The 27,109-nt window shown below is 37.0% G+C and overlaps 1 protein-coding gene across 1 annotated transcript in view; it reads right to left on the bottom strand.

The window, feature by feature from the left end:
- Positions 1–543: 543 nt before the first annotated feature.
- The window catches only part of LOC140342978 (transmembrane 9 superfamily member 2-like), a gene marked incomplete at its 5' end in the record, with an annotated part of 28,798 nt that continues 2,232 nt past the window's right edge, over positions 544–27,109 (bottom strand). The window contains 15 exon segments of the mRNA XM_072429387.1: positions 544–1,689; positions 5,889–6,060; positions 7,001–7,112; positions 10,955–11,106; positions 12,077–12,236; positions 13,713–13,770; positions 14,074–14,193; positions 15,558–15,690; positions 15,982–16,090; positions 18,262–18,341; positions 19,824–19,935; positions 20,820–20,947; positions 22,520–22,649; positions 24,467–24,588; positions 24,802–24,895. Of these exon segments, the coding sequence (XP_072285488.1) occupies positions 1,622–1,689; positions 5,889–6,060; positions 7,001–7,112; positions 10,955–11,106; positions 12,077–12,236; positions 13,713–13,770; positions 14,074–14,193; positions 15,558–15,690; positions 15,982–16,090; positions 18,262–18,341; positions 19,824–19,935; positions 20,820–20,947; positions 22,520–22,649; positions 24,467–24,588; positions 24,802–24,895 (1,750 nt within the window).

Raw genomic sequence — 27,109 nt, 5'->3', positions numbered from 1 at the left:
TATCTATCTAGGAGCCAATGTTCTCCAAACACTAGATATCCGGTGTGATATCTACATGCCGAGATCAAATTAGCTACGAGCCAAGCAGGTTGTGAGTGCCAATAAATATGATTATTTCACTTGAAAGCAAAAAAACCCCTATTGGATAGATTTCAAATGACTATTGCTTTGTTCTGGACTGCCTGGTCCAGAAGACATCTTGAAAATTAAAACGTAATAGTGGAATCTGCACGTAAACCTTGCAGCAGTTGGTGTCAAAGTGCATGCATCTGCAGTCAGAAACCAACTGCACAAATTTAACCTGCATGGGATGTGTGACAGGGAACAGCCTTTACGGTCCAATAGGAACAGTTCACTACTTCACAAGTTCACTACTAAATCTACTGATAATTTTGTTGAAAAATATAAATTAAAAAAAACACTCAATGTTCTTACCTTTTAGCAAAACTGTATGAAGACAAAAATTAGACGTAATTAGCAATAATTCCATGTTAACTTCCTAGGGGTGGTAGGGTCATAATAAGGTATATATAAAAATAAAGCTTTTGTATTTGGACCTACTGATGGATTTAACATGGCATAAAAACTGAAGGTAAAATTTGATTCTACATTTAATCATATGCTTAATTTGAATTCCCCAGGTTTGTGAAAAGTTCATATTGAAAACCAACTCTGACAGATTTGAGCAAAAGGTCCAGGCTGTAGTAATAATGAAGTTGTGGCCTCAGCAACCAAGTAGTCAAACTACCATTTTATCACAAAAAAAAAGATCTTTAATATAATAAAAACAGCTAAAAATGAAGCAAGGGTAAGATGCCCCTGTGGGTAAATAATACTCTAGAACCCACCAATACCTAAATTTGCCTTGACATGATCTTTTGGTAATTACTACAGCTAGAATTCCTCTCCTGATTGACAAAGAGAAGTTACAAATCAAAGGAGTCGAGTGCAATGGGAAGCAACAATTATTAAAAATGAAAACAGTACCTGGCATGTAAAATGTGCATACGTTTATGCTGTACAAAACTTCATTTTCAATTTGGACTAAAGGGTACCTTTTTATGCTTTTTATTACACAGTTTAAAAAGTTACAGAAGAGGTTGCTCATTATATGCCAAGCATTTACACTGAGAAGGGATTTCTTTTAAACAATGGAACCTTGGTTAAACTGAGAAGCCAGATTTAAAACCTATGCCATAAAAATGTACATAAATTAAAAAAACATAGAATGTAATATAGATGGACACAAACATTTGTACATGTAAACCTCTCATGAATATTATTTGGAAGGCACGGTATCAATAATGTACACTGCCTTATAGCATCATGGAATATCAAACAACATCATGATCACCGGTCACGTAGGACTGCAAAATGAAAACTGCTCAACATCATCCTGGAAACATACTTTTCAGTATTTACAATAGATTACAAATGGGGGTTTAAAAATAAAAGGAAGTGGATGGAATGCTGTAAACACAATTCCCCAAGATGCCAAGTCTCTGGAAGAAGTCATCACTGTGTGCCATCCCAACAACTATTTCAAGTCTCTACAAGGTAGTATCTTCATATACATAGGTATCTGCTGAGAAATTTACAGAAACCAATGGGGTTGCCCTGGTTAATCCACCTTTACGACACTGTAAATCTTCCTGACAAACCAGTAGCATGCAAAGTATCCAATGGTCCCTGAAAGAAAACAGTTATGTTAGTATGTAAAATAAGGTCAAGGAATGGATTCTGCGATAATCGTAATTCCCATTTCCTATTGTTTCCTATGACAAGCTTGGTCTACTTCAAGTTGGCAGTAGCGATACGGATCCTACGTTTTGTTAACAAAGCCAATGGTTTGCAGGTTCATCCACCCTATGCCGTGTTGCCACTGTTTGTGAACACTCCCAATTATCTGTGTTTATGGCTTTTTTGTTTGACCTGGAGAGTATGGCCTGGGCAGTGGGCAGCAATAGTTTGCCCTGTTGTACACAGCAATGACAGGAGAAAGGACCCTGCTGTGCTCTTCTCCACTGACATGCACAGCAGTGATACATGATTATCACTCGCTGACTTGCCATGACAGATTGATGAACAATATCAGGCAACCTCATAACAGATGCTTGACCGTTCCTCTGGGGCAATGATTATTTGACGTGTGCATGCAGTCTTGCTGGTAAAGTACATATATCCTATTATGCTAAGAAAATAGCAGAATGATTAAAGGTTTCATTATCAAAAGGATTCAGTTTCATGAGTATCTATAGCAGCAAGAACCAGTTTAGAGCAAACTACCTAAACACTTTAACGCCTATAAAAATACCAAGATAAGGATTGTAAAACAATAAAAAGCCCTCCATCCTAAATGCATCTAAACTTAAAAATATGAAATACATTTCAGACCGCCAGTCTAATTGTGGCGGCTAAAGATGTTTTTTTTCCCAGTGATCCTACAAGTAATACCCTTCCTGTCCAATGTTTAAAACCCCCACTCACAGGATGTACAGAGAAGCAGCGTTGTCTCCCTAGGACTGGGCGCATGCAAGGATGATAGAACTATCAACCCTTTCTCCATAACTACAGAGAGACCTGCAAACAATGCTAATAGCAGTCAGCAGATATCATAGAAGTAAGAAGGTTGTTGGATTTCTGCCAGGAATACCAGATATACAATATACCTAAAAGTGTGATGTTTTATATGTAATAGAGCAAATAAAGTTAAATAAAATTTTTTATTAAGGTTTCCATGCACTTATTTTGAGCTTTTAAAGGAGGAAAAATCATATTTGCTTTAGCCACCAGTGTGCTTTACTGTGGCCATGTCAAATAACAGATGGCTTGCAATAGGTTAATATGGGCTACTACTACACATTACTACTCTATACACCACCTTTCTGAATAAACTTACTACAGTAAAAGAATATTGCTCAGTCAATACAGATTGCTATAAATGCTGCAGTTCAGGATGTACTTGTAAAATCACTTAGCTGATCTACCCACATTTTCAGTAATATGAGATTTCTATAATTGTCTGCAGCTCTTTCTAAAACACTGGCAGAGAGAGCACTAAATTAGAGCAGCTTAATGCTGGATCTGTCTAAACATACATTAGGCAAGTGAAAACATACACCAGCAGACAACTGCCTTGCTCTGTCTTCACGGCAGATTGGAATTAATTAATTTACATTTTTTCATGAAGTGGGCTTTCTTGAATGCAAAAAGACAGCCGGCAATTTTTTTTTTTTTTTTTTTACAGCCCGCAACAAAGACTAAATCGGCTGTGCATGCAAACATTTACTGTGATTCTAAATGGGAACCCAGGCGTCAAAGCAACTAAAGCAATTTAGCTACCTTGCCTGTTTGTAGTAACACTGCAGAGGATGCTAGGCAAAAAAAAAAGGGGATCTCACTATTGTTGTCAGCGACAGGCTAGTATAAAGGAAGAGCTGTGTGATTTAGAAAAGAATAGGAAAGCACCAGGGTCTCGCCTTTTCAATATGTCCTTTAGCCAAGCAACAAGTGCTGACTATAATGAAACATGGTAAATACATTCACAAATTTTAATATTAGGCTTTAACATTTTTTAGTTAAACTTGTAGATGGAGGTAGGAGATGCAAAGAAAAATACCCGGTAACAAGAACATAGGGTGTGTGGTCACTCAGACACCCGGCACTACCATATGGGGACAGAGAAACTAAAGATCAAAACTTTTTAGTTCTGGCTAATGAAAGGGATACAAATATGCATCTTGGAAGGGCAGAATTTGAGTAAACCTGTTACTGTTCTGAATGAAAAGACTACATTTACGTAATGAGTATTGCCTCGTTTTGTAACTAATTGACAGTTCTTTAACATGGCAAGAGGCTCATAGGCTGAACTGGATACATGCAGATATGAAATGCACACAAGCATTTTTTTTTAGAATAAAACCAGTGCAAGTAGCTGAATTCGACTTTATTTCAGCTTTTGTAATAAAGCAATTAAACTGGGATAAGGAGAGGCAGCATTAGGAGCTGAAATAGGAGTTCTGCAGGCAAAGTGTGCCAACAAAAAACTTGCTGACAGGGTTCCTGGGAGACTCCGGGAGAGAGGACTCCATCAGTTCCCTGCTACTCCCTTTCCAATCAGCAGACTGGGTAGGTAAAAATACTGTAGTGCAATGATTTTGATTGTGAGTGGTGGCAAGGGATGTAAAACACAGGTCTAAATGAACAGAAATGCAAAATTGGAAGGTGAAACAACTCCCTTATATGTATTCCACTTGTGTATTTAGATACCATTTGATTCTTAATGTTAACTAAGCATGGTTAGGCTCTGAAAGTGTTCCAACCTTAGGATAAAGAGAATCTTTCCCTCCTCCAACAGACCTCCATCATTTTAAATCCTGGTGATAGCAGTCCCCATCAATTTTTCCCCAATAGGAACAGACAAAAATACAAACCTGAGATATGTTCTATTAATTCCCTTTTCTAGCAAAATAAAAAAGCCTATAACTTTAGATGCACTTAACCCTTTAAGACTGGTTAAATGAACGCTCTGCAAGGCTTTCCCGCAACAAACGGTAAAATGATTACTCACATCAACCAGAGAATGGATTTATCATTTCTTTACAGAGAAAAATGACTCATTCTTCACCTGAACTCATACAAGAGGAAAAAACTGGAAAAACAAACACTGCAGGCTAATTAGTAAGGCTTAATGGCAAAAGCAAGAAAGGTATACTAGAAAAGGGATCATGACATTTAATGGCTCAAGGAAATCAATAACAGATTGGTAAAGGGAATCCAAACCACTGATGTATTAAGTTAAAAAAAATGGACATTATCTTTTTTAGCTGTGATTTCTGTTTTCACTGATGAAAGTGTATCCTCTCTCCAGCCTTGGAGAACTTTAATAAATCATGGCCAATGGTTCAGGCAAGAAGCTGACAATGCCAGAAACAGGTAGGCAAATCAATGATTTCAAAAAGGAGAAAATGGAAGATAATCATTTTGCCTCTATACAAAGCATTATTAAGGTATTTTTCTGGAATGTACAGTCCAGTTTTGGGCACCAATTCAAAGATGTTTTGAAACTGGAGAGAGAGCAGAGAAGGACAAGCTTAACTGATGAGAGTTGCAGCTCTCATACTGGGAGTTTTAGTATGCAGTGTTACTGGCAATGAAGTACAATGACAGGACTACTCTGTGCACTGTCCACCAAGGTAACTTTTTAGTTTAAACTTTTCTCACAGTAAGAGATGCAAAAATGTGAATTGTACTTCCTTAGAAACAGGCTGTACAGATTCAGTTAATTTTTTTTTTACTCATGAGGTGCGGTAACATGTATGGTGTCACGCTGCATAGAAATGCATTCTTAGAAACACCATATATAACTGCCTACCAACATATATAGGCAATAACAGCAGTGATTGTTTATCCAGGGAAAATCCAATAGCCCTGGGGGATCAGGAAGGAGTTTTCTTACCCAATTCATTGAGGCAAACTGGACAAAGCTTTATAGTGATGGAATATCAGTACGTACAGATGTATGTATATTTCTTTCTATTGGTAAAGTCCATTTATGTCTTTTTGCAATCTATGACCAAACAAAATATTTCTATACTGACATGTACACTTTAACAAAAGTTTGCCATTTAATACAAGTGTGAAAAGTGTTCTCATGCACAATGATTTTTATTGTGCAATAGATGTTCAATCACACAAACACACAATTCAATCAGTTTCAGAAATGTGTCTCTGTTTTTTAAGCCTCAGAAATGCATCCCTGTTTTTTTAAGCCTTCACATCTAGAACAAATAATGCTTGACTGTCTCTTGCACATCCTCCCATTTCATAAACAGGAAGCATGAATAAAACAAAGACAATTCTCAGAATTGTCTCTAATTACTACCTACCTGTAAACAGGAAAAAAATTAAGACCATGATCATTGTGTAGCCAAAGTACAAAATGGTGCTTGCTGTTCCTGTGATTTGGAGCTTAGAGAAGAAATAATGCACTGCATAGATAAAAAGGTAAACAGCAGTGAATCCGCTTGTTAGGAAAGACCTCCACCACCAATGGTAATCCTGAAAGAAAAAAAAAATTAGTTAAAAAAAAAAAATTTTAAACAAATTAGCATTAAAGCAAAATTCAGGTCCAAACTTTAAACATATGTAGGGTCAATGCTAGGACGTGAACTTGAAAAGTGAGCATCTTGTATGTCATAGGAAACAAATTTATAAATGGTAATTGTGTAGTAGAAAAATTGACATTTTTGCAATTTCCCTATATAAAAAAAAAACAGAATGCTTTCTAGGATGTAAATGTGCCTCAGCTCTCCGGGGGCCCACAGTGCTAAATCTGCAGTTTAAGATTTACAACACTGCTGCCTGTGACTGATCTGGTAATGTCATCACTGTACTGCTCACCCATCTCAGTGCTGGAAGTTCCTACAAAAACCTAACACTGCACCTCTAACAAGATGGCCACATCCACACAGAAAAAGTGCAGAACAAGACTTGGCAAGAACAGGGATATCACAGGCAATACTGGTGACTAATAATTTGCCCTATGGCTGCCTTTTTGGACATAGCTTCCAGAGTTCCCACTTGTAACCTCATGGTGCAAAAACAAAATAATTGTTTATCTCCAGGAAAACTAGAAGTACTTTTTTCCAAGACTTGGTAAGATTTGTACTGCAATAAGACCTAAACAATGATGATTCTCCTTTGGAAAACAATGTACTCAACTGATCAGAATCTGGTCCTCACGTGACAGCTGCTGTGTTCTCCCCAGACCCTTTTACCGGGGCGCACCACCCAGCACTTTTCAGTGGCTGTTTTTGAATACTTATAAACTGGGTCACAGGGGCAGTCACCTGACTAAAGCTTTCCCCCACTCACCTTAAAAAAATTCTAGGAAAAACACTGGACTGTATAGGGTTGAAAGCTATTTGACAAAGTATTGCTTTTTGGGAAAATCTTCAACAAAACTTAACATGTAATATAGGCAAAGAAGGTAAAATACCTCTGCACATAGATGGAAGTAGCACAGCAAGATGGTGGCTTCTGAACAAGTTATTAGCAGTATTATGAACACCAGAAACAGGAAACCAAACATATAGTACATTTGATGGGACCTACAAAACAAAAAACATAAAATGATTTTAACACACAAATGGATTGTCCACAGTTTATTTATTTAATGGCCGAACATAGAGGAAAGCAGACAAACGTTGAGTTTTACAATGCAAACAAAGTTTATGTGTAACAGAGAATATGAATTGCATTAAAGTGAATGGTCAATAAAAAAGGTCACATACACACTCACATGGCTTAACCTATTGAGTAAATTATTAAACTATCAAGTCATAAAAGGGTATCGATTCATAAAATAGTTATTTCATGTAACATTAATAATTATAATATGAAAAAACAGGAACTAAACCCTAATTTAAAAAAAAAAAAATTTGTGAGCAGGCAGGTTTTGTATTGTAGTGAAAGTTTTTTGCCGGTTCACACTCTTCTTTATAATGTACACGGAGCTGTGCATGCACCATCCCAGCAAAGGGCTGCCAGGAATGAACTTTTCTGCACATTCACAGGAGTTATGTAACTCTGGTACAGCCAATCAACATAACCAAAGAGTCCAAACCCAGAAGTAGATCAGGTAAAAGTGCAAGAGTTGAAGCAAGGAGTTTAAAACACTTTAATAACTAAAAACAGAAAGGCAAGTTTATTTTTTTTGTAGAAGAGACAATTATAAATTCAAGGACCCGAGCGTCCGCAACTTTTTTTGCGTTTTAAGTTTCGTTCCACTCTAAAGTGCACCTGTGATCCACAGTGGCAATTTCCAGTTCAATTCAAACAGACCATTATGTTTTTGTCATTTACAGCCACCACATACATTATTAGTTAGCTGTTCAATTGCTACAACTTTTAGACAATTGTACATTGAGAAATATCTACACACACGCAAACATATATACACACTCACAGCAGGAGAAATAAGTGTTGAACACAATGTTTTTCTGAGTAAATATATTGCTATTCGAGCTATTGACATGAAATTTACAGCAGATGTCAGTAACTGCCCAAATAATCCACACACAAAGAATTTAAAAGAAGTATGTCAATAAAAAAAGTTATATGTAATAAGATGGAATGACACAGGGAATATGTTCCGATGTTCCAGTAAGCACCATTGGGGTCATAATTCAAAAAGGGAAAGAACATCATTTCACCCTAAACTAGCCATGATTAGGTGCTCCATGCAAGATGACAGAGGAATCAAAAGAAAATTCCAAGGAGTTGTCCAAGAGCCAAGGATCACTCGCAGAGAGATTCAGAAAGACCTGGAATTAGCAGAAGCTTATGCACACTCACCATGCAAGACTCCACTGTGAAGAAAGAGCATGTTGAAATTGTTTAAAGTTTGTCGCACAACATTTGGACAAGCCATTGAAATCCTGTGAGAATATAGTCCAGTCAGATGAGACCAAAACTGAACTCTTTGGGTGGCTCTGCACATCACTGTTAGTATGGTGTGTTTTGGGTGAAGTTTGGAGGTGGGAACCATCATGGTGTGGAGCTGTTTTCAGTATATGGTACTGGCAGACTTTATATAAGTGAAGGAAAAATGAATGCAGAAATGGACCAGCATATTCTTAGCAAGAATCTGCTGCAATTTACCAGGATGCTGAAAATGAAATAAGGGTGGACATTTCTGCAAGACAATGATCCCAAGCACACAGCCAAGGAAAGCCTCAATTGGTTTCACAGAAAGAAAATAAAGCTGCTAAAAAGGCCCAGACAATCACCCGACTTGAATCCATCCGAAAATCTATGGAAAGAACTGAAGATTAGAGTTTACAGAAGCTCCTGGAACCTGATTTAAAGACAGTTTGTATGGGTAAATGGGCCAAAATGAGCAATGCATAGTTCTTCATACAGGGGGCATCTTGAAGCGGTCATTACCAACAAAGGCTTTTCTACTAAGTATTAAATACATTTTAGTAAGCGTGTTCAATACTTAGTCAATGTGTCATTCCACTTTATTACACATAATTTGTGGACGCAATTGTTGTGATTTCTTTGTATGTGTGGATTACTTGGGTGGGCACAGATATTTGAGGGAAATGTTATGCCAATAGTCCCATTCCTAATATATTCACTGAAAAAAAATATGAATTCAATACTTATTTCCCCCATTTTAAATACATATAAATTTTCATCAGTACAGTCCCAAGAACACAAAATTACTTTTTGTGGCACAATCTTTATTTTAATTGGATATAATGGTAAAAAAAAAAAAAAAAAACAATCACAATGCTGATGCTGAAAACAAGTTGGCGATTGAATATTTGTTTTCAATTGCAAGGATAAATTTACATATTAATTGACAACACCACGCACAGCTTATGTCTAGCATAAGGTTGCAGTTGCTCTTTCCCATTTACCACCCTATGTCTAAACTCATACTGGCATTTGTAAAGATAATCTGTCAAAAAACAGTAAGAGCTGTTAATGAACATTTATTTTTAAAGCTGTAAGCCCCTGAGCCGTCACCCTTACTCTTTCTTTACTAGCTAAAGCCATACTGTACTAGTTGGTGAGTTTCTGTCCTTATCAGCAAGCATGCACAGCATACTTGCCGCCATTGACAAAGACTTACCTGTGTGCAGCCGTCCCAGAGCAATAATGGGTGCAGGACCTGTCATTGCAAGATCAGAGGAAGCCTCCATCTTCTCTGTCTAATCCATGGAGGACTTCCAAAGGCATGGAGATCCTCTTCAGCCATTGGACGGCCACTGATGGTGCAATCTCTGCCCATGCACAGAAGTTACATTGTCTCTGGAGGTTGGCCCTGTATGCAGCAACACTGACCACTGTACCGGGCTCTACACAAGACGTGCACTGCATATTGAAGCCAAAACAGCCACCAGGAGCCAGGGCTTTATATTTCTCTTTGACATTTGCATGCATCCTTTGTCAATTAGCACTACCTCATAGTGACTGTTTTTTGAGTTTAGATCCACCCATACAAAATGCACATGAGCCTGGGAAGTGTCAAGATACCAAGCATCAAGGTCAGTGACTATCCAAGTAGAAAAGCCCCAAAGAAAAATGAAACAAGCAATGGCAGTTTCCATACCTCCATTCTGATTACTTATTTTTAAAGCATTTCCTGTATCTTTGCTGCTTTCAGAACTAACAGAGAGGCTTATAGATAATACAGCAGAGACACATAACACATTGAAAAAAAAAACTTACTTTTAACACCAGCAACAGTCCTCAGAAGAAGTTCCAGAAGCATTACCAGGTATTTACAAAGTATTACAGGAATATTCAAGAAAAATTGAGAGCCTAATCTTGATGGCATGGGCAGCCCTTCATCACATATGGGTTTAAACTTTGGCCATGGCTCCTTAATTACATTCCAGCAACCCATTTGCTAGTGTTATGAGTGGCATTAGAACCTGCCATGGTCTGCCTTGCACCACGTCAGCTCCAGATTTTCTCCATCAGGAGTGCCTGATATTTTATATAAAAGCTCTCACCTGCTGAGCAATTACTGACCAACCATACTATATACCAACTGTGAAAATGCAGCCTTTTTGCTGCATTGTTCATGAACTTTAAAAGCAGGGAAAGGTGGGTCTTCGTGTCAGATTTAACCACCTATCCACTACCAGTGGGAGCTGGAAAGAGGGAAGTCGTGATATTGTGACAAATTGGGAGCATTTCATGTATTGCTATCCAATATTATGTATGCCATTCATTACCAGGAGGGGGCTAGGTAACTCAGCAGGCTAAATAGAAGTTAGATACAATGTCATTCTAAAAGCAATTTCAAAAATATCCATTTTAAAATCTATATTGCCCATCTTTTTAAAACAATATATCATGTTCCTGCTTCATCATCCCAAGGCAAGGAATTGTGTTAAAGTATAAAAACACTGTCAGAATAAAACAAACTTACCAAATACTGTTGAGAATAAAAAACAGCTGGATAAAAATGCAGCCAAAAGGCAGAATACCACCCATGATGATGCCAGGTAATGGTTTTGTGAAGAAAGACTGTGTGGGAATCTGACGCGGTATTTGATTTGTGCGGACGGGATGTTCAATGGGCTATAAAAGAAATAAAACTACATAACAAATCAAATGATTTCTATACAGCATTTAAAAAGTCTACATTTGATCAGGGCACAATTAGGCTACATAGGTTCGTTTAATCTTATACAGCGTGTGAAGTTCTGCCATTAAACAAGTTCTTGCAGCAGTCTGCTCTTTTTGCTGCTCCCATTGCTTTGGTAATCCATCTGCTACAAGCAAATCGTTCCAAATAATGAATACTAAAAGGCAGGTGAGGAAACTGCCAGGAAAATTCAGTTTATTTCTGAAAGAAGAAAGTAACATCCCCAACTAGAATAAAATTCTTAGCAAAAGTAGATTACATTTTTTTAATAGTTTTCCATATTTTTGCCAGCATCGACTTAAATAACGACTTCTAATGAGGTACACAATTTATTTTCAATCATCATTTTACCTGTAATTTTATCTACATCAGCTTCATAAATATCCCCTTGCTGATAATTAAATGTAAAAGGCACCAGATGCTCTTGTGAGTTTGTATTTGTTGCCGACAATGGAAAATTATTGTGTTAGTGGGGGGGGGGGGGACTAGTGATCAGAGTGAGAATGATGCCACCTAGTGTTCATATCATGTATCATCGATACAAACAAATGGAGATTTGCCAATAGATTAGCAACATTGTGGGAGTACATTTAGAACTGTTGCCAGTGCAGCAACAAAGAATATCTGTTTACCCTTCACTACAGAGTAAAGGTGGGGGAATAAAAGGATTAGGCACTGATGTTCTGGAACCCCAGTCTGTCCTAGAGTAGCTATGGCCTATTCTGCTATAAGTATTTTGCAAGATAACCAAGCAGGATGAAAAAGAAAAAAAACGCAGCAATGCCATGTAAGAGGTGATAACACTAAAAATATTACATTTTTTTTTTTGGGGGGGGGGGGGGGGTATTGGCTTAGATATGCTTTTCCAAAAAAAAAAACAAAAACAAATCTTCAAATACTCACTCTCTCTTTAAATCCAAAGTATGCTCCGAGGAATGTTAGGGGGACAGAAATCCCAAACCACATTGCCAGAATAGCCACTAGTGTGCCAAAGGGCATTGCTGCGGATGAGCCTTTGACCCACAAAATAACATTCATGATGAAGAAATCAGCAAAAATAATCCTGTGAACAAAAGAAATAAATATGACATTACAGCTAATTTCAACAAAGAAACATCTAGGAAAATTTTCAAGCATTCTTTATATTAGATACATAGTTACATATAGCTAAATACATTATATCTTTATATAAAGTCATACTAACAGCTCGCCTATTTTTCCCTCTGGTGGCCAAATCTAGTAAAGCATAAACTACACATTTATTCAATCTTAATACTATCAATAAACTTTCTTTATATTATTATTATTATTAATCTTATTACAGTGCTCAACCCAGAATTTTTTTTAAGATGGGTGGGAAGAAATTGTAGGCGGGTGGTAGCAACTGTATTGTGACCAAACTCTTTAGTAACTACCCAAAAACAGCCAGGTGGGTGCTGAAAAGTGCCGAGTGGCGCGCCCAGCTAAAAGGGCCTGGGGAGAACCCTGTTATTATTATTATTATATTATTATTATTATTATTATTATTAATAAACAGGATTTATATAGCAACAACATATTACATTACATTATATAGAATACTCTTCATGAATATAAAGAAAAGCAACAAAAACCTCTCTGCCTGAATCATTTAGTTTTTGCGTTTCAAGATTCACTGCATTTGAAATGATCACGTGGCTTTTTTCTTAGCCAGGTGACTGCTGTAGGGATCCAAGACAGCGATTCTGTTCAGCATAAGTAATTTTTTAAACCCCAATTACTATACCCTTAAAACATGCAGCTGTATTTTTTTTTTTATCAACTCAGCCTTGAGGTCTACTATACAAAGAAAGAAGGAAATGGCAGACTTGTACATTATCCTACATGAAAAGGAAAGAGCACCAAATGATTATTAGGTATGGGGTTGATGCAAAGCATGGAAGCCGATTTGTTTCTTTGTGACTTCAGTGGTGAAACCCATTATTTGATGTCTAACTAGCTGTAAGTTTCCCACAGCCAACCCCCTATATTTTCCTTCTGAAATTCTAAGTGAAAACTACAGCAATCTGCAACTATTAAAATATCAGAAAGATGCAGGCAGTCATAAGTGCTTCAATATTCTGGATTCCCCCAGGTCTGTGCTAGGTGTAACACACGAACTAAACCTAAATGTGGAAAAAAAGCAAGAAGGAAAGTTTTCTTTAATGCAGAAAGAACAGGCTATGTATCTCCTGCAAAAAAACTAACTTTCCTGCCTTCTGACAATCTTCTGTATAGCAATATAGCCGACTGCTGGAAATGATAAAGATGGCCAAAGTTCCGGAATTTGAAAGGAACCAGGTGAAGATGTTGGAAAGAAAGGAGAAGTGACGAGTTTAGATCAATATTTGTAAGCAAGCGTGTAAATTGTTTTATTGTAGAAGATACACAGCCTGTCACTTGTGCCATATAAAATCTTTCTGCTCTCTATTTTTAACATTTAGGTTTACTGCATCAAGGTAGGATTCAAATCACATCATAATGTCATTTTACTGCAGCTTCACTTGACAGCAGAACTTACCCTGGACACAATAGGGCTGTCAGTAGCACATTCGATTTCCATCTTTCACCTCCAAATGCTACAGAAAAAAAAATCAAAATTAAACATTAATGTAAACTTTCTTGCTACATACATAAAAAGAACTGAAAATAAATTGCTTTACTAAAGGCCTGCCAGCAGTTTTTTATCATCTGAATAGAAAAAGCAGCCCTAAAAATTGTTAACAATACCCATCAATTTAATAGGTATGTACTATTCTATTCTGCTGTAATATTTATGATTTACATGTTTATGGCAATATAGTAAAACGCAGAAACCTAGCAATTACCATCACAAAACCTATTCCAGAAACATCAATACACTCAATACAATGGCAACTTACTCTTATACATCCGAGCAGATACATAGCCAGCTGGAGTTCCCAGCAAGACCCACAATACGACAGCACAGGTCATCAATGCTCCTCGGTTAGCAGGCGATAGGAATCCAAGGCATGCTAAGACTTTGGAAAACAAATAGTTTAACGTTAGATTATAATCATTCTGTAAAAAAAAAAAAAAAAAACTTCACTTATATGTAAAAGTGACTAACCAAGTAAAAACGCAGACAGAAAAGTGGTATAGCTTGCTGGAGGTTTTCTTTTAGGAAAGCCCATCATATATTTAAGTTATAATTTTTATTTTTCTGAGTGAACTGATTAATACTGACCGACCATACATGTAAAAATATCTGTATTTTTGTCATAATTTCTAAATATTTTCTAAATATTATTGATCTTGATTTTTAAATCAAGAGCTGGATCGTCAAAACAAATGTGTTGTCATGTATGGCCAGCATACATTTTCCTATAGGAAAAAGAAAGTAAGGTCTGTCTGGTCTCTTTTTAGATACAAATGAAAGTAACCCTAAACCTTTTTCCTTAGCCTTATAAATGGTTGCTAAGCCTTGTACACAACTGAACGGCCTTACTGGCAACTACAATAGTTTACTTAAAGTGATCAACTGGGCTAGTATTGAGCAAACATGTATAAGTCAGACCATTTATCTATTTAAATACGCAATGATTACCCAAAAGATCACCCCCCCTCCATACGTTTCACTGTATGGCTCCTTCAGGGGAGTGGAGGGACTTAAACCCCCTAGAATTAATCCCGAGTGTGTGACTCGGGGTGGCTTTTACATGCAAAAAGCGGTAATCCCGAGTCACACTCGGGGTAACTTTAGAAGCCCCCCTTACCTTTGCCCCACGCTCCAGCAGCGATCGGATTGTCACGCTGTGATGCCGGCATTGTGCTTCACATCTCACTGCAAATGCGAGCAGCAATAGCAAATTCCGCTATGGGGGTTAATTGGAAATCCAGGGTGACACCAAGAGTAGGAGTCTTGAGGATTAAAAAAGTGGCAAAAGAGTGGTTGATATTAGAAGTGGGTTCCCAAGGTACATATCAGAAATTGTAGAGAAAACACAGAGGTTGTGGAGTGTGTCAGAGCTGTTTAGAAAATCCTCTGTGTTTTCTCTGCAATTTCTGATATGTGGGGAACCATGCAGACCAAGGCTACTTTGAAATTTGACAGAAAAATATTACATACCCCTCTGACACCATAAACAGTCAGTCATTCTGGAATTTACTACTAATCTCAACCACTCTTCCGCCTCTATACTTTTTTTTAATCCTCAAGCCTCCTACTCTCTTTGTAGCCAAATATCTGTAAAACAATTTTTACAGATATCCTCCTAGTAAATGAGGTATACTGATTTACAACAATTACATAACATTTCAAATAACCCGCATTTCACATTGCTTAAATAAATAGAAGACAAGGCCAACGCTAAAATGTATGTACAAAATAAAATATTATGCTTACAAAGAGTAATGAATGTCATGATGAAAATTTGGGTTCCCTGTCCCAAAAATACAGAGAGTAGCATTCCTTTCTTTGGAGGTCTGAATATATCACCATGCACCAGTTTCCAACCAAATTCCTCCTGTGCATCTTCCTTCGGAAAAAATAAAAATACATTATGTATACAGTTCCTAACATGCTGGACAGGCACTGGTTGGCAGTGACAACCACCAGTGGAATGGTCTTAAATTAGCAAATGTTGCGATGTCAAGGTTCAGCAGTAGAAAAACAGCTTGTCTTTAGAAAACTCTTCCTCTACATTGTTACAATGCAAAGTTGTGGAAATGACTTATAAAGGAGACAACGACATATCGAAAATTATCCACTGTTTAATTTGGGTTATGACCAATAATGAATGTGAAGTTTCCATGCATAGAATACTCACTGAAGAATCGATCTGGTTGTATCGTGCTATGTCCTTGTGAAGAGTGCGCAGCATGATCATAGCTACCATCCCAGACAGGAAGAGGACAATTACCAGGGAGTTCATAATACTAAAAAAAAAGAAATAACAATTCCCTGTTTCTTCTGCATACAGTAATACAAAGGCAAACAACACTAATAACTGACATACATTCAATATAAAGCATATTATTTGCTATTTACATAAACTGTATTCTTTGTTTTTTCCTATACAGCCTATAGGTTTACTCATCATACACCTAAGCAACATAACATGGTTGAGAAATAATTCCTTTGTTGATCAAATGGTTTGGAGATTCCTGTGACCAGCCAAAACTTTTGGACAAAGTGGAGAAGATGTAAAATACCGGTCAGGACTGTGGAAAGAACTGATAAGGGGAAAAAAAAAAATAAACACTCCCCGACTACCTTTTTATACATCCCGAACACTCTATGGGCCTGATTAAATAAAGCTCTCCAAGGTTGGAGAGGATACACTTTCATCAGTGAAGATGGGTGATTTAGCAAACCTGGAATGGATCTGGTCCAAGATTGAAAACATTTGCTAACAAATAGCAAATGACTTAAGAAACCCATTCCAGATTTGTTGGATCACCCAGGTTCACTGATGAAAGTGTATCCTCTCCCTGGATAGCTTTAAAAAAATCAGGCCTATGGAGTCTTCTGGATGTAAATATAGGGAGTGGTGTTTTTTTTCTACACCCCTGACTGGAATTTACATCTTCCACAAGAATCACTTTTCATCAGGGCTGGAAAAACAGTGAAATTAAGTCTGGACTGGGGTGAGGGACCAATAAAATAAATAGTTGCCAAAAACTGTGTATATTGCCTATTGCAGCTTTAGTATGGCAGAATTTTATTGTAGTCCATGTCTGGGAAAGATAACTTCCCAGCAGGGTCACACACAGCCCTGACAGTTTTTACAGAAAAGTTTAGAGTTTGGGTTTTCAAGAATATATTGCAATGAATGTGTTTTAATACATTTATATACTTTCAACGGGAGGATAAAAATATTATGCAAATATCCTGAACATTTAAAAAATGCGATAGCTCAGCATTATATACAGTAATTCAATAAGCTGCCCCATATCTTTTCATTAAATTCACTTTTTTTGTTTTTACAGGTCCTACATGTGGTTCAAGGTGAAGGCTGTGGTTGGTTATTCGGCATTTCCCTTATCTGAAAACGCAGTTAGTAACTTCACAAATGACATCATCCCACTCTCCACTATAGCCAGCACTCTGTATGAAAAAAAGCAAAGCTGGCGTCCCTTTTAAAACACCTTCTAAATTGTGTGTGATAATTAACTTGGCAGATTACAAACTGAAATGCTACTTTGATATAGCCATTGGGCAATTCAGATTAGGTGAGCAATCTGATGTTTCATTGCACAGAAATTGTCAGGCACAACTTGGGGTATGCCTAACATGTGTTCTTTCATAACGCTGGCCTCTGAGGAAAAGTAAAAAAAAAAACAAAAAAGATTGACCAAGTCAGGCTTGGGCAACACACATTGAGGGATAAGGTAAAAGGGATGCCACAATAAAACAGGATATGATAAAAGCAAGATTTAGAAAGCCTTTTTTTGCAACTGTATATAGTAAATATTACCTAAAACCTAAATATTATCTAAAACCACAATGTTCATTAACCATTTTTGGTTAGCCAATAACTCCTCTTTAAGCAGATGTATAAAACTTGGCTTTAAAGAACAGTAGTCCAAGAAAAGTCCAGAGACTTTAGTATAAGCTCATGAATGTTCCAAGTAACCATTTACCAATTTCACATTTTTACAAGCTCGCAAAATAAGCAGTTATTTTAGCAAAAAAGCCTGAAGCTCTCCTGTAGAAGTTCTGGCAACATCCCTGGGGTTTCTACATTCCAGAAAGTAAGAGTGTGAGAAGTGCACAGTAGATAGGGAAACAGCTGCTTCAGTCAAAAAGATTTATAGTTCCCAAGACCAGTCTATGAACACATTTTAGATTGTAGTAAAAAGCTGCTAATCCAACATACTTATATAAAAATATTATAATCACAGCCTGCTAAATAGACAGGGAAGACCAGAGAACAGCAATAAGTGGCTGCTAAAGCGGAATCTCCTCCTCCTATTCCAAGTGCAGCTATGCAGGTGATTACAGGAGGAGAAAAACTAGGTACTTAAAACTAGTTGTATTTCAAAATATATTGGATTTTTTTTCATTATTAAGGTGCAAATCTATAGGAGTTTTCATCCAGTCTTACCTGAACCACTGAATATTTGTGTGTGGCATGGACTCCAGTATGTAATCCCAGCGAGATGCCCATTCAATGGTATTATTTTCCTAGAAGATGAAGAAGGTCTTGTATATGAAAATGCTAATATAAAAGATGGGAGAACCATCATAGCTTCCCACCACATTTTACCTGAAAGAAGTAGAAGGGAAGCATATACAAGACTAATCACCCTACACAAGTAGAGAAAGTAGCAATGACCGGCCTTTAATTATGAAAACTTCGGCACAAACTAGGTAAATGATTGTTTGATTGATGTAACCCCTAGGGAAATAAACATATCCCATATAAAACCTTATAGACATAGGTGGGTGATCTAAAAGGAAGGCAAAAACCTGGTTTATTTTGCTCCAACAAGGGAAAAAAATTTCCTCCTGACTCCATGAGACAATTGGATAGTTATGGGATAGTTATGTCATGGACAGCACGGTGGCTCAGGGGTTAGCACTCTGGCCTTTGCTAGGTCCTAGGTTCGAATCCCAGCCAGGACACTATCTATATAGAGTTTGCAGGTTCTCCCCATGTCTACGTTGGTTTCCTCCGGGTTCCTCCCACATCCTAAAAACATGCAGTTAGGTTAATTGGCTTCCCCCTAAATTGACCTTAGACTTCATTAACGACATATGACTATAGTAGGGACATTAGATCGTGAGCTCCTTTGAGGGACAGTTAGTGACACGACTATGGACTTTGTACAGCAATGCGTAATATGATGGCGCTATATAAATACTGTATAATAATAATATTTGGGTATTTTCTGGATAAACAGTCTTATCTTTACCTTAAAACATTAATCCCCCGTTATTTTCAGTGCTTCTAGAAAAAAATCCAGCTTTATCTAAAAGCTATCTATATTAGTTTCTGAAACTACTTACTGAGGGAGTCAATTCCACATTTTCACAGACCTTACAGTGAAGAATTCCTTTCATAGGCAGGGAATATTTTTTCCTCCAGACACAAAGATTGTGTAAGCTGCCATATGTATGCCAAAATGCCAAAATGTATATGCAATTCAAGTGTTCAGCTAATTGCAACATAGTTATCTGCATGCTTGTTTCAGGTGTGTGACCGAAACTACAATCTTTAGAATGAGTTCAGTAAGATGGCAGTTTACATATTACTTTAGTGCCAGGCCCACTTTAGGATGATTCTTGTCCGATTTACGCCTCAGTCTAGTATCAGACGAGAATCTGTGTGTACAGCGCTTGTCCAATGTCATTCACGCATCCATGAACGACGAAAGACCGCAATGAAAGTGAAAAGGAGAGCGGAGTCGTTCTGTCATTCTTCTCCCTGTCCTCTCCATAGAGCAGAATGGGGCTGTACGTACAGCGCTCGTTCATGCATCTTTCATTCTTTTATCGTTGGAAAGGATTATGAAAGATCCTTTCCAACGGCAAAAATAAAACATGTGTACACAGCTTTAAACATAAGTAAAGCAAATATTTTTAAAACACAACAGATTCCCCTTAATCTGTTTTTTTATAATACTGTTATGTTCCACAGAAGATAAATCATTTCCAAACACTTACCTGAAAAGTCACTGAATATGTATAGATAACATCCAGATGGTTGGTTATGTCTTTGGGTATTTCCATTGGGTGACCTTCACATTTCAGGTTTTTTACATCGGTATGTTTATAACTGACAAAAAAAATAGAAAAACAAAAATTAACCAACTGAAATACTATCTGTCCATTTGTGCGATAAAGCCCAGATCTCCTAGTGAACATGCCAAGGATCCAGTGTGAAGTACAGAAGGTTAATGTGAACAAAGGTTTGCAATGCAATCCTAAAATGGTGAAATCAATTAATCAATACAGTATATTTTAGGTCTTCTTCATATAAACATACACAATGAAATAAAAAGCTTATTAAAGAATATTTTATAGAAGACAAATCTTTAAAAAGTCCATCTTTATTAAGGTAGAAAACCAACACGGTTCAACGGTGCAACACGGCTACTTTAGATCTTGACTGAATGGGAGCGCACAGCCTCCTGCGATACTTATGTCATGCATTCTAGGAGGCTCTGGCTGCTCCTTGTGCGCATGCCCCATCTTGTGCATGCACAGTAGGGGCATTTTTTTCCCACCAGGGGAAAGATGTTGATCTCACGCATGCACACAGAAGTTTATCCAGTTACCTGAATACGCATCACAGCATCCTATCATCAGGCAGGTAATTATGTTTTATTTAAAAGAAAATAAAGACCTGCCTGATCACTAATCAGACTTTAACTCGTGATAAGCCATCTGCATATTTGTTTGTATTGGCGCAAAGAGAACTCAAGTAGTGCAGCCAGTCAGATTCAGGTTTTGAGGTGACGTGGGGAAAAAAAAAATGTTGCTTTTAAAAATAGCTCTAAATTTGCTGTTTTCATTGCAGCATTTACCATAAGTCAGTCTCCCGTGAACATATGTTTTATAAACCTAAATGGAAGATGCATGTAAATGTAATTTTATTTACTGAATACAAAGCAGTCTGTGCTATTAGAAGCTTGATGCATGAGAACAAAACACAATCACCTTTTAGGTTCAAGCCTTGCAGCAACCAGCCTTGCTCCATTCCAGTTTTCATCTTTACCACTGTGATATGTGATGGTTATATCAACATGATTGAAAAGGTAAAAGGTGTCTTTCTTGTTAAACTCATTCTGAAAAGACAAATGATTTCTTAAAAATTCAAAAAGAAGATTCCTTAACTTAATACACCTAACAAATATATATGCACAGAGCACATAGAACATAATGACAAAAGAAAAGGTCTGGACACACAATCGGTTACTGCAGCATTAAGGGCAATTTCTAGAACATATATCAGAAGTGTAAAGTAACATAATAATTACATATTGTCAAGTAAATTAAGGAGTCGTTGATTATGAATTTATGAATTACACCCTGGGATAACCTTGTTACTAATTAAGGCTATATGAGGTTTCCCTTAAAACGTTCCTCAAGGTTAATCTTTAATTACAACTATTACATGACAGCCCGTTGCTAACCTTTAAGTGATGTTTGATTAACTAATAGCATGTCCCCATTAACGGAAATCTATTGCAAATTAAATTACTCACCTCAGAAGAACCTAATGGAAGCTGTGATTGTCACAATTCCAAACTACAAAACAGTTCCAGCAAAGTGAAGCTGACCTAAGACAAAAAATTAGCCAACCCCTATCATAGAGAGCCAAAGTGCGGCACTAAATACCTAGAGTAAACCTACTTCCATGACCTATATAAATATATTACAAAGTAAAAGCTTAAGAATCATTATACGTATCAAAGTCTAAATCTTTCCCATAACATTGCAATCTCTTGTGTTTCAGTCTTCACATGTGTAAGTGAATAAGCCCTTCAATCTTAAAAGAAGTAAAAAACAAAAAGAAAAAAAAAATATTTTTAAAAAAAAAATAAAAACCAAAAATAAATAAATAAAAATCAATATACCAAGCAAAAAAAAAAACAATACTTTATGCTAACAGGAGATGCAATAGGAATGGCTTATTTCACCTTCTGTATCCTCAAATGTAGGTCATCCACATACGGATAAAACCAATAAACATCAGTGGTCAACCTTTGCACTTTGCTAAAGCTGTCCGGACATAAACTGCACACAAGTTCTGCCAGGGGAGAACAGCTCCCCTGGCAGAACTTGTGAGAGTGAGAGTGTACAGGTCAGTTTTTTTAAAGAGTAGATCAGTGTACTGAGGTAACTATATCCCCACAGCTCTACATCCTGACAACAGCCATGAAAGTCTTGAGTGCTCAGAGGTGAAAAAAAAAAAAAAAAAAAAGAATTGTGACATATTGCAGGATTGGGAAGCCCTCTTCGGCCACTATTAAGGCTGGGATTAAGGGCTACCTCCTGTTTGGTAGTGCTGAACAATGGTTTTGCATATTGTTTCTCTATTAAACACGTTAAGACATGCATCTCTATTATAAAAATAATGTATTTTTCATGCAACTTAGATTACATTTTATCTCTGAAGGAGTTCAACAGAGGCCAATTGACTGCAGAATGCATATGTAGCCCATATATGAAGCATATGCCCACCTACCAGAGTAGAATATAATAAAGTATATATATATATATATATATATATATATATATATAATATATCTAGCAATGTAGTACTCGTAAAGTACTAGTAAATAATGATATGGTTAGCAATATATGTTGTTATTTTAGCAGTTGTCAGCACCAAAGAGCTCAGTTTCTCAGCTTACATTAATCACGCAGGCATCCTTCACTCTTCCATCAGAAGTTACAGCACATCCAATAGGGAACCCTGGACTGCAATATTTCTGACCATCTTCCACATCATAACACCACGTCACTGGCATATTGTCAATAATCCTAGAATAAAAGCATCAAGATTAGCCATACCATGAAGAACACTTATTTAAATATAGGATAGTTCTGCCTGCTTTAGCTGACACAGACAGGACTTGTCAGGAGGATATTTAGTAGGGTGTATAGTGAAAATCTGCAAAGTTTAAAAAATACTGAGCAGCAATAATGTTGTGTCTTTTATACAGTTGTTTTCAGAATAATATCAGTGCATTTAAAGAAGTGAATAGAGCTAAAAATTCTTAGAATAGCTTTTATTTCTATACACACAAAATGCATTGGGAACCCTGCGCATTCTATTCCAAATCAAGACATGATGAAAAATGTATCAAAACTTGCAATATTCCTATACAGAGTTAAGACAAGGCTGTTCAAAAATAGCAGTGTCTGCATTATTCTTTACAACTCAAACATTCACTGTAGAAATTGAAAAATGTTTCAAAATGTTCTTTTGCTGGTTGTATAACCACAGTTTCTGGGAACTGCTGCACATCTGTGTTGCTTGGAGTAGACCAACGTCTGGCAACTGTGAACAGCCCAGGATGATTGGATTTCATTCCAATTCCCCCACCTCCTAGATTGTAAGCTCTTCGGGGCAGGGTCCTCTCCTCCTGTGTCACTGTGTATTCGTCTGCCATTTTCAACCCCTATTTAATGTACTGCGCTGCGTAATGTATTGGCGCTATATAAATCCTGTTTATTAATAATTCCCACAATTCTTGGTTTTGCCACAGAAACAGCATTTTTGATGTCACCCCATAAGTTTTTTATTGCATTAGGGTTCGGGGATTGGGCTGACCACTCTATAATGTCAATCCTGCTGGTCTGGAACGAAGACTTTGCTCATTTAGGTGTCTTGTTGAAACACTCTTTTGAAGGACATTTCCTCTTTGGCATACAAACCACACCATGATCCCTGGTAAGTGAAAATAGGCCTGTCTGTGGCTGCGGCCCCTAGACCCAAAAAAAAAAAAAAAACAATCTTGCTTTCATCAGTCCACAAAATGTTCCACTATTTCTCTTTAGGACAGTAAATGTGTTCTTTTGAAAACTGTAACCTCTTCAGCATATTTTTTTTCAATGTAGTGGGGGCTTCTTACCATTGTATTACAACATTTGCTGCCTTCCTTTAAATGAGGGCTATAATTGACACTTTTTTTCACACAATGAATGACCTCACTATATGTACTCCACACTGCTATTATTTTGAACAAGCTATTATGAATTTTTAAATGACAAATCCATTACACAGAATTAGCAGCAAGCAGGTCAGGGCTGTTGTTTTTTTTATTACTACACCTACTAGTAAATTATTTGCCATATATAAATATATTTTCTACCAAAAACATTGATCAGGATATTAATGTCTGACTTCTATTATTCTGAACACAACTGTACTTGTAGTGTGACATATTCAAAACACACACTCAGATATTCTGTAATTATAACAGGTAAAAATTGTGTAACCTAACTGTACGAAATTATGTTCACAGCATGCAGAATCAAATCCTAGGAGCCACTCAGGCCTATTTGGTCTCATTTGGTGCATGAACGCATTAGCTTGATGTTTAGTGTTAACAAGCGTTATATCAATGCAGCTCATTTATTTAAATTTGGCTGCCAATAGATATAAAATAAACTTAAAAATTTGAGCTGCTACAGTTTTTTTTTTCAGTGCAATGAACCATAATGTGTTTACTGAACCCATATATTACACGAGCATGTAACCCAAAAAGAGGATTTTTTTTTCTAAAATAAAAAGCAAATGTTGACATAGCAATAACAATGTAAGCCATATGGGTGGAAGACATATTTCTACTCACCAGTGATGCTGATAGTTAAGCTGGATGCCCTTTTTAATGAAATCAAGCTCAGCAGTTTTAACTGTTGAACTGTATTCATTTTTACAAACCAGCGCACAGCTTGCATTCTTGTTAAAGGAAAACTGTTGACAAAAGAAAAATAAACATTTTTATTATTTGATTAGCAACAGTAAAACCATAGCTATAAATAAATAAAACATATGTGAAATCTTATAAACTGGGCTTAAGTTTAACCTGCAAAAAAAGAAAACCGCTTGAAACCTGCTACAATGCAAACAAAACTATAATAATTGTGCAAAATGTAAAAAATCGCAGTGCAAGGAAATAATGTATACCCTATATGGCGATGATGCAATTCTTTCTCCGAAAAGGACTTGTCCAAGGTTTTCTGAAGGATGTTTCTCATCTTTATCCTTGCAGAAGTCAAAGCTATGTACAAGGAATACATGAAAATATTAGTGGTAAAGCATAAATCACAAAAAAAAACACATTCAGCAAGTATCACGAAAACAGGTATCTGTCTGCACATGCAAATATTTCCTTCTTAAAGGCTCTTGGGAGACGGAAGATTGTTTATGCCCTGAGCTCAGGGAAGTGGGTGAAATGTTAATCATTCAACTAAAGAAAAGAGCTGCACTAGTCCTTAGCAGGGGCTTTCAGTGAGAAACAGATGTAGTGTAGTGGGATTTTTTTCTTAATCATGAGCTTTTACTCTATGGTTTTATCCTATACCCATAGGGCATGCCACAGCAAACTCAGTTTCATGATTTCTACGGCTATTTGTTGTCCAGTACAGGCAAAATGCAAAGACATGACAAGCTTTTGTGGGACAACAATGTCCTAATGAACCTCAGGGGATAAGGGACTTTTCGAATGAATATAGAAAACATAGTAATGCACTAGAAAATATTTATATGCAAAGTAACACCAGGAGTTCATGGGGACAAAAAGTTAGCATAAAAGGTCTTGAGTTTCCAACTAATATATATTTATCTCATTTCTTTTGGAAGTATTTGTGTAATGCAATAAATTATTTTAGGCTGGGTCTACACGGACATTTTTGAAAACGCAAGTAAACGTTCCTATTGCATTTATATGCTTTTTTTATGCACTTATATTAGCGTTTTAAAGCTTGCCATTAAAACGCCTATGCCCCGTTTCTCCGTATTTTAACGCGTTTTCCTGCATTTTCATTTTAAGTGCTTAAAAAAGGGGGAAAATGCGAGAAAACCCTATTAAAATCAATGGAAGCATTTTGGAATGCATAGGAATTTAAAACATGGGCTTTAAAAGCCTCAGGTTAAACTCTGGGGATAACGTCCGTGTAGACTAAGCCTTATGTACTTACAAGGGATGTACAGTGAGGGAAAAAAGTATTTGATCCCCTGCTGATTTTGTACTTTTGCTCTCAATCAAAATAAAGGTCCAGTCTATAATTGTAACGGTAGGTTTATTGTAACTGTGAGAGACAGAATAACAACAAAGAACCCTTAAAAACCCAGTGCTCAAAAGTCAGAGCTTGATGTGCATTGTAATGAGTGAAATAACTATTAGATCCCCTATCAACCAGCAAGATTTCAGGTTCGCAGGTGTCTTCCCTGTATGCAGGTAATGAGCTGAGATTTGGAGCCCCCTCTGTAAGGGAATGCTCTTAATCCAAGCTTGTTACAGTACCTGTATAAAAGACACCTGTCCACAGAAGCAATCAATCAACCAGATTCCAAACTAGCCACCATGCCCAAGACCAAAGAGCTGTCTAAGGATGTCAGGGACAAGACTGTAGACCTACACAAGGCTGGACTGGGCTACAAGACCATCGCCAAGCAGCTTGGCGAGAAGTGACAACAGCTGGCGCAATAATTCGCAAATGGGCGAAACACAAAATAACTGAATAGTGTGAAATCTTGCGGTGCTCGCAAGGTCCTCCTGCTCAAGATAGCACATGTACAGGCCCATTTGTAGTTTGCCAATGAACATCTGAATGATCCAGAAGAGAACTGGGTGAAAGTGTTGTGGTCAGATGGGAAAAAATTGAACTCTTTGGCATCAACTCAACTTGTGGTGTTTGGAGGAAGAGGAATGCTGCCTATGACCCCAAGAACACCATCTTGTGTTTACATCTCTAATGTTTGTGAGACGCAACCCCAACCATTTAGAATACAGCGCTGCCTTTCTTGCAGAGAAGTGGGCACTTACGTCAATTACTGCGCTCTTTCAAATTGCCGTCACTTACATGTCAGGCAATTTGTGTTTGCACTGCACCACATGTATGTACTGGCATATCTGGTCCTTATGTTTTGTACTCCAGTTAGGATGGGTTTTTTTTTTTCTTGTAACATTTCTGATTATCTTTCATCAACAAATAAGCCACAAGTCTTTCCTCAGGGTTTCATCCATCTCAGCCCTGCATACAAATCAGCTATCAGTGCTAATCCCTAACTAGCAGTACCCTAGCTATTTTTTTTTTCATTATTCCAACATCTTTTTTTTCTGCAGCAAAATCTTTCTTTATACATTTATTTATACATTTACAGATTTCAGCGGGAAATCTTTCCCCTTTTCTAAATCCTTTAGACAGACTCATCACTTATTGACCATCACTGATCCATTATACAATATGCATAAGCGTTTATAATAGGTTTA

The sequence above is a fragment of the Pyxicephalus adspersus genome, chromosome Z, assembly GCF_032062135.1.
Source record: "Pyxicephalus adspersus chromosome Z, UCB_Pads_2.0, whole genome shotgun sequence".
Taxonomy (NCBI): Eukaryota; Metazoa; Chordata; class Amphibia; order Anura; family Pyxicephalidae; genus Pyxicephalus; species Pyxicephalus adspersus.
This window is presented reverse-complemented; position numbering and strand designations above follow the sequence as displayed.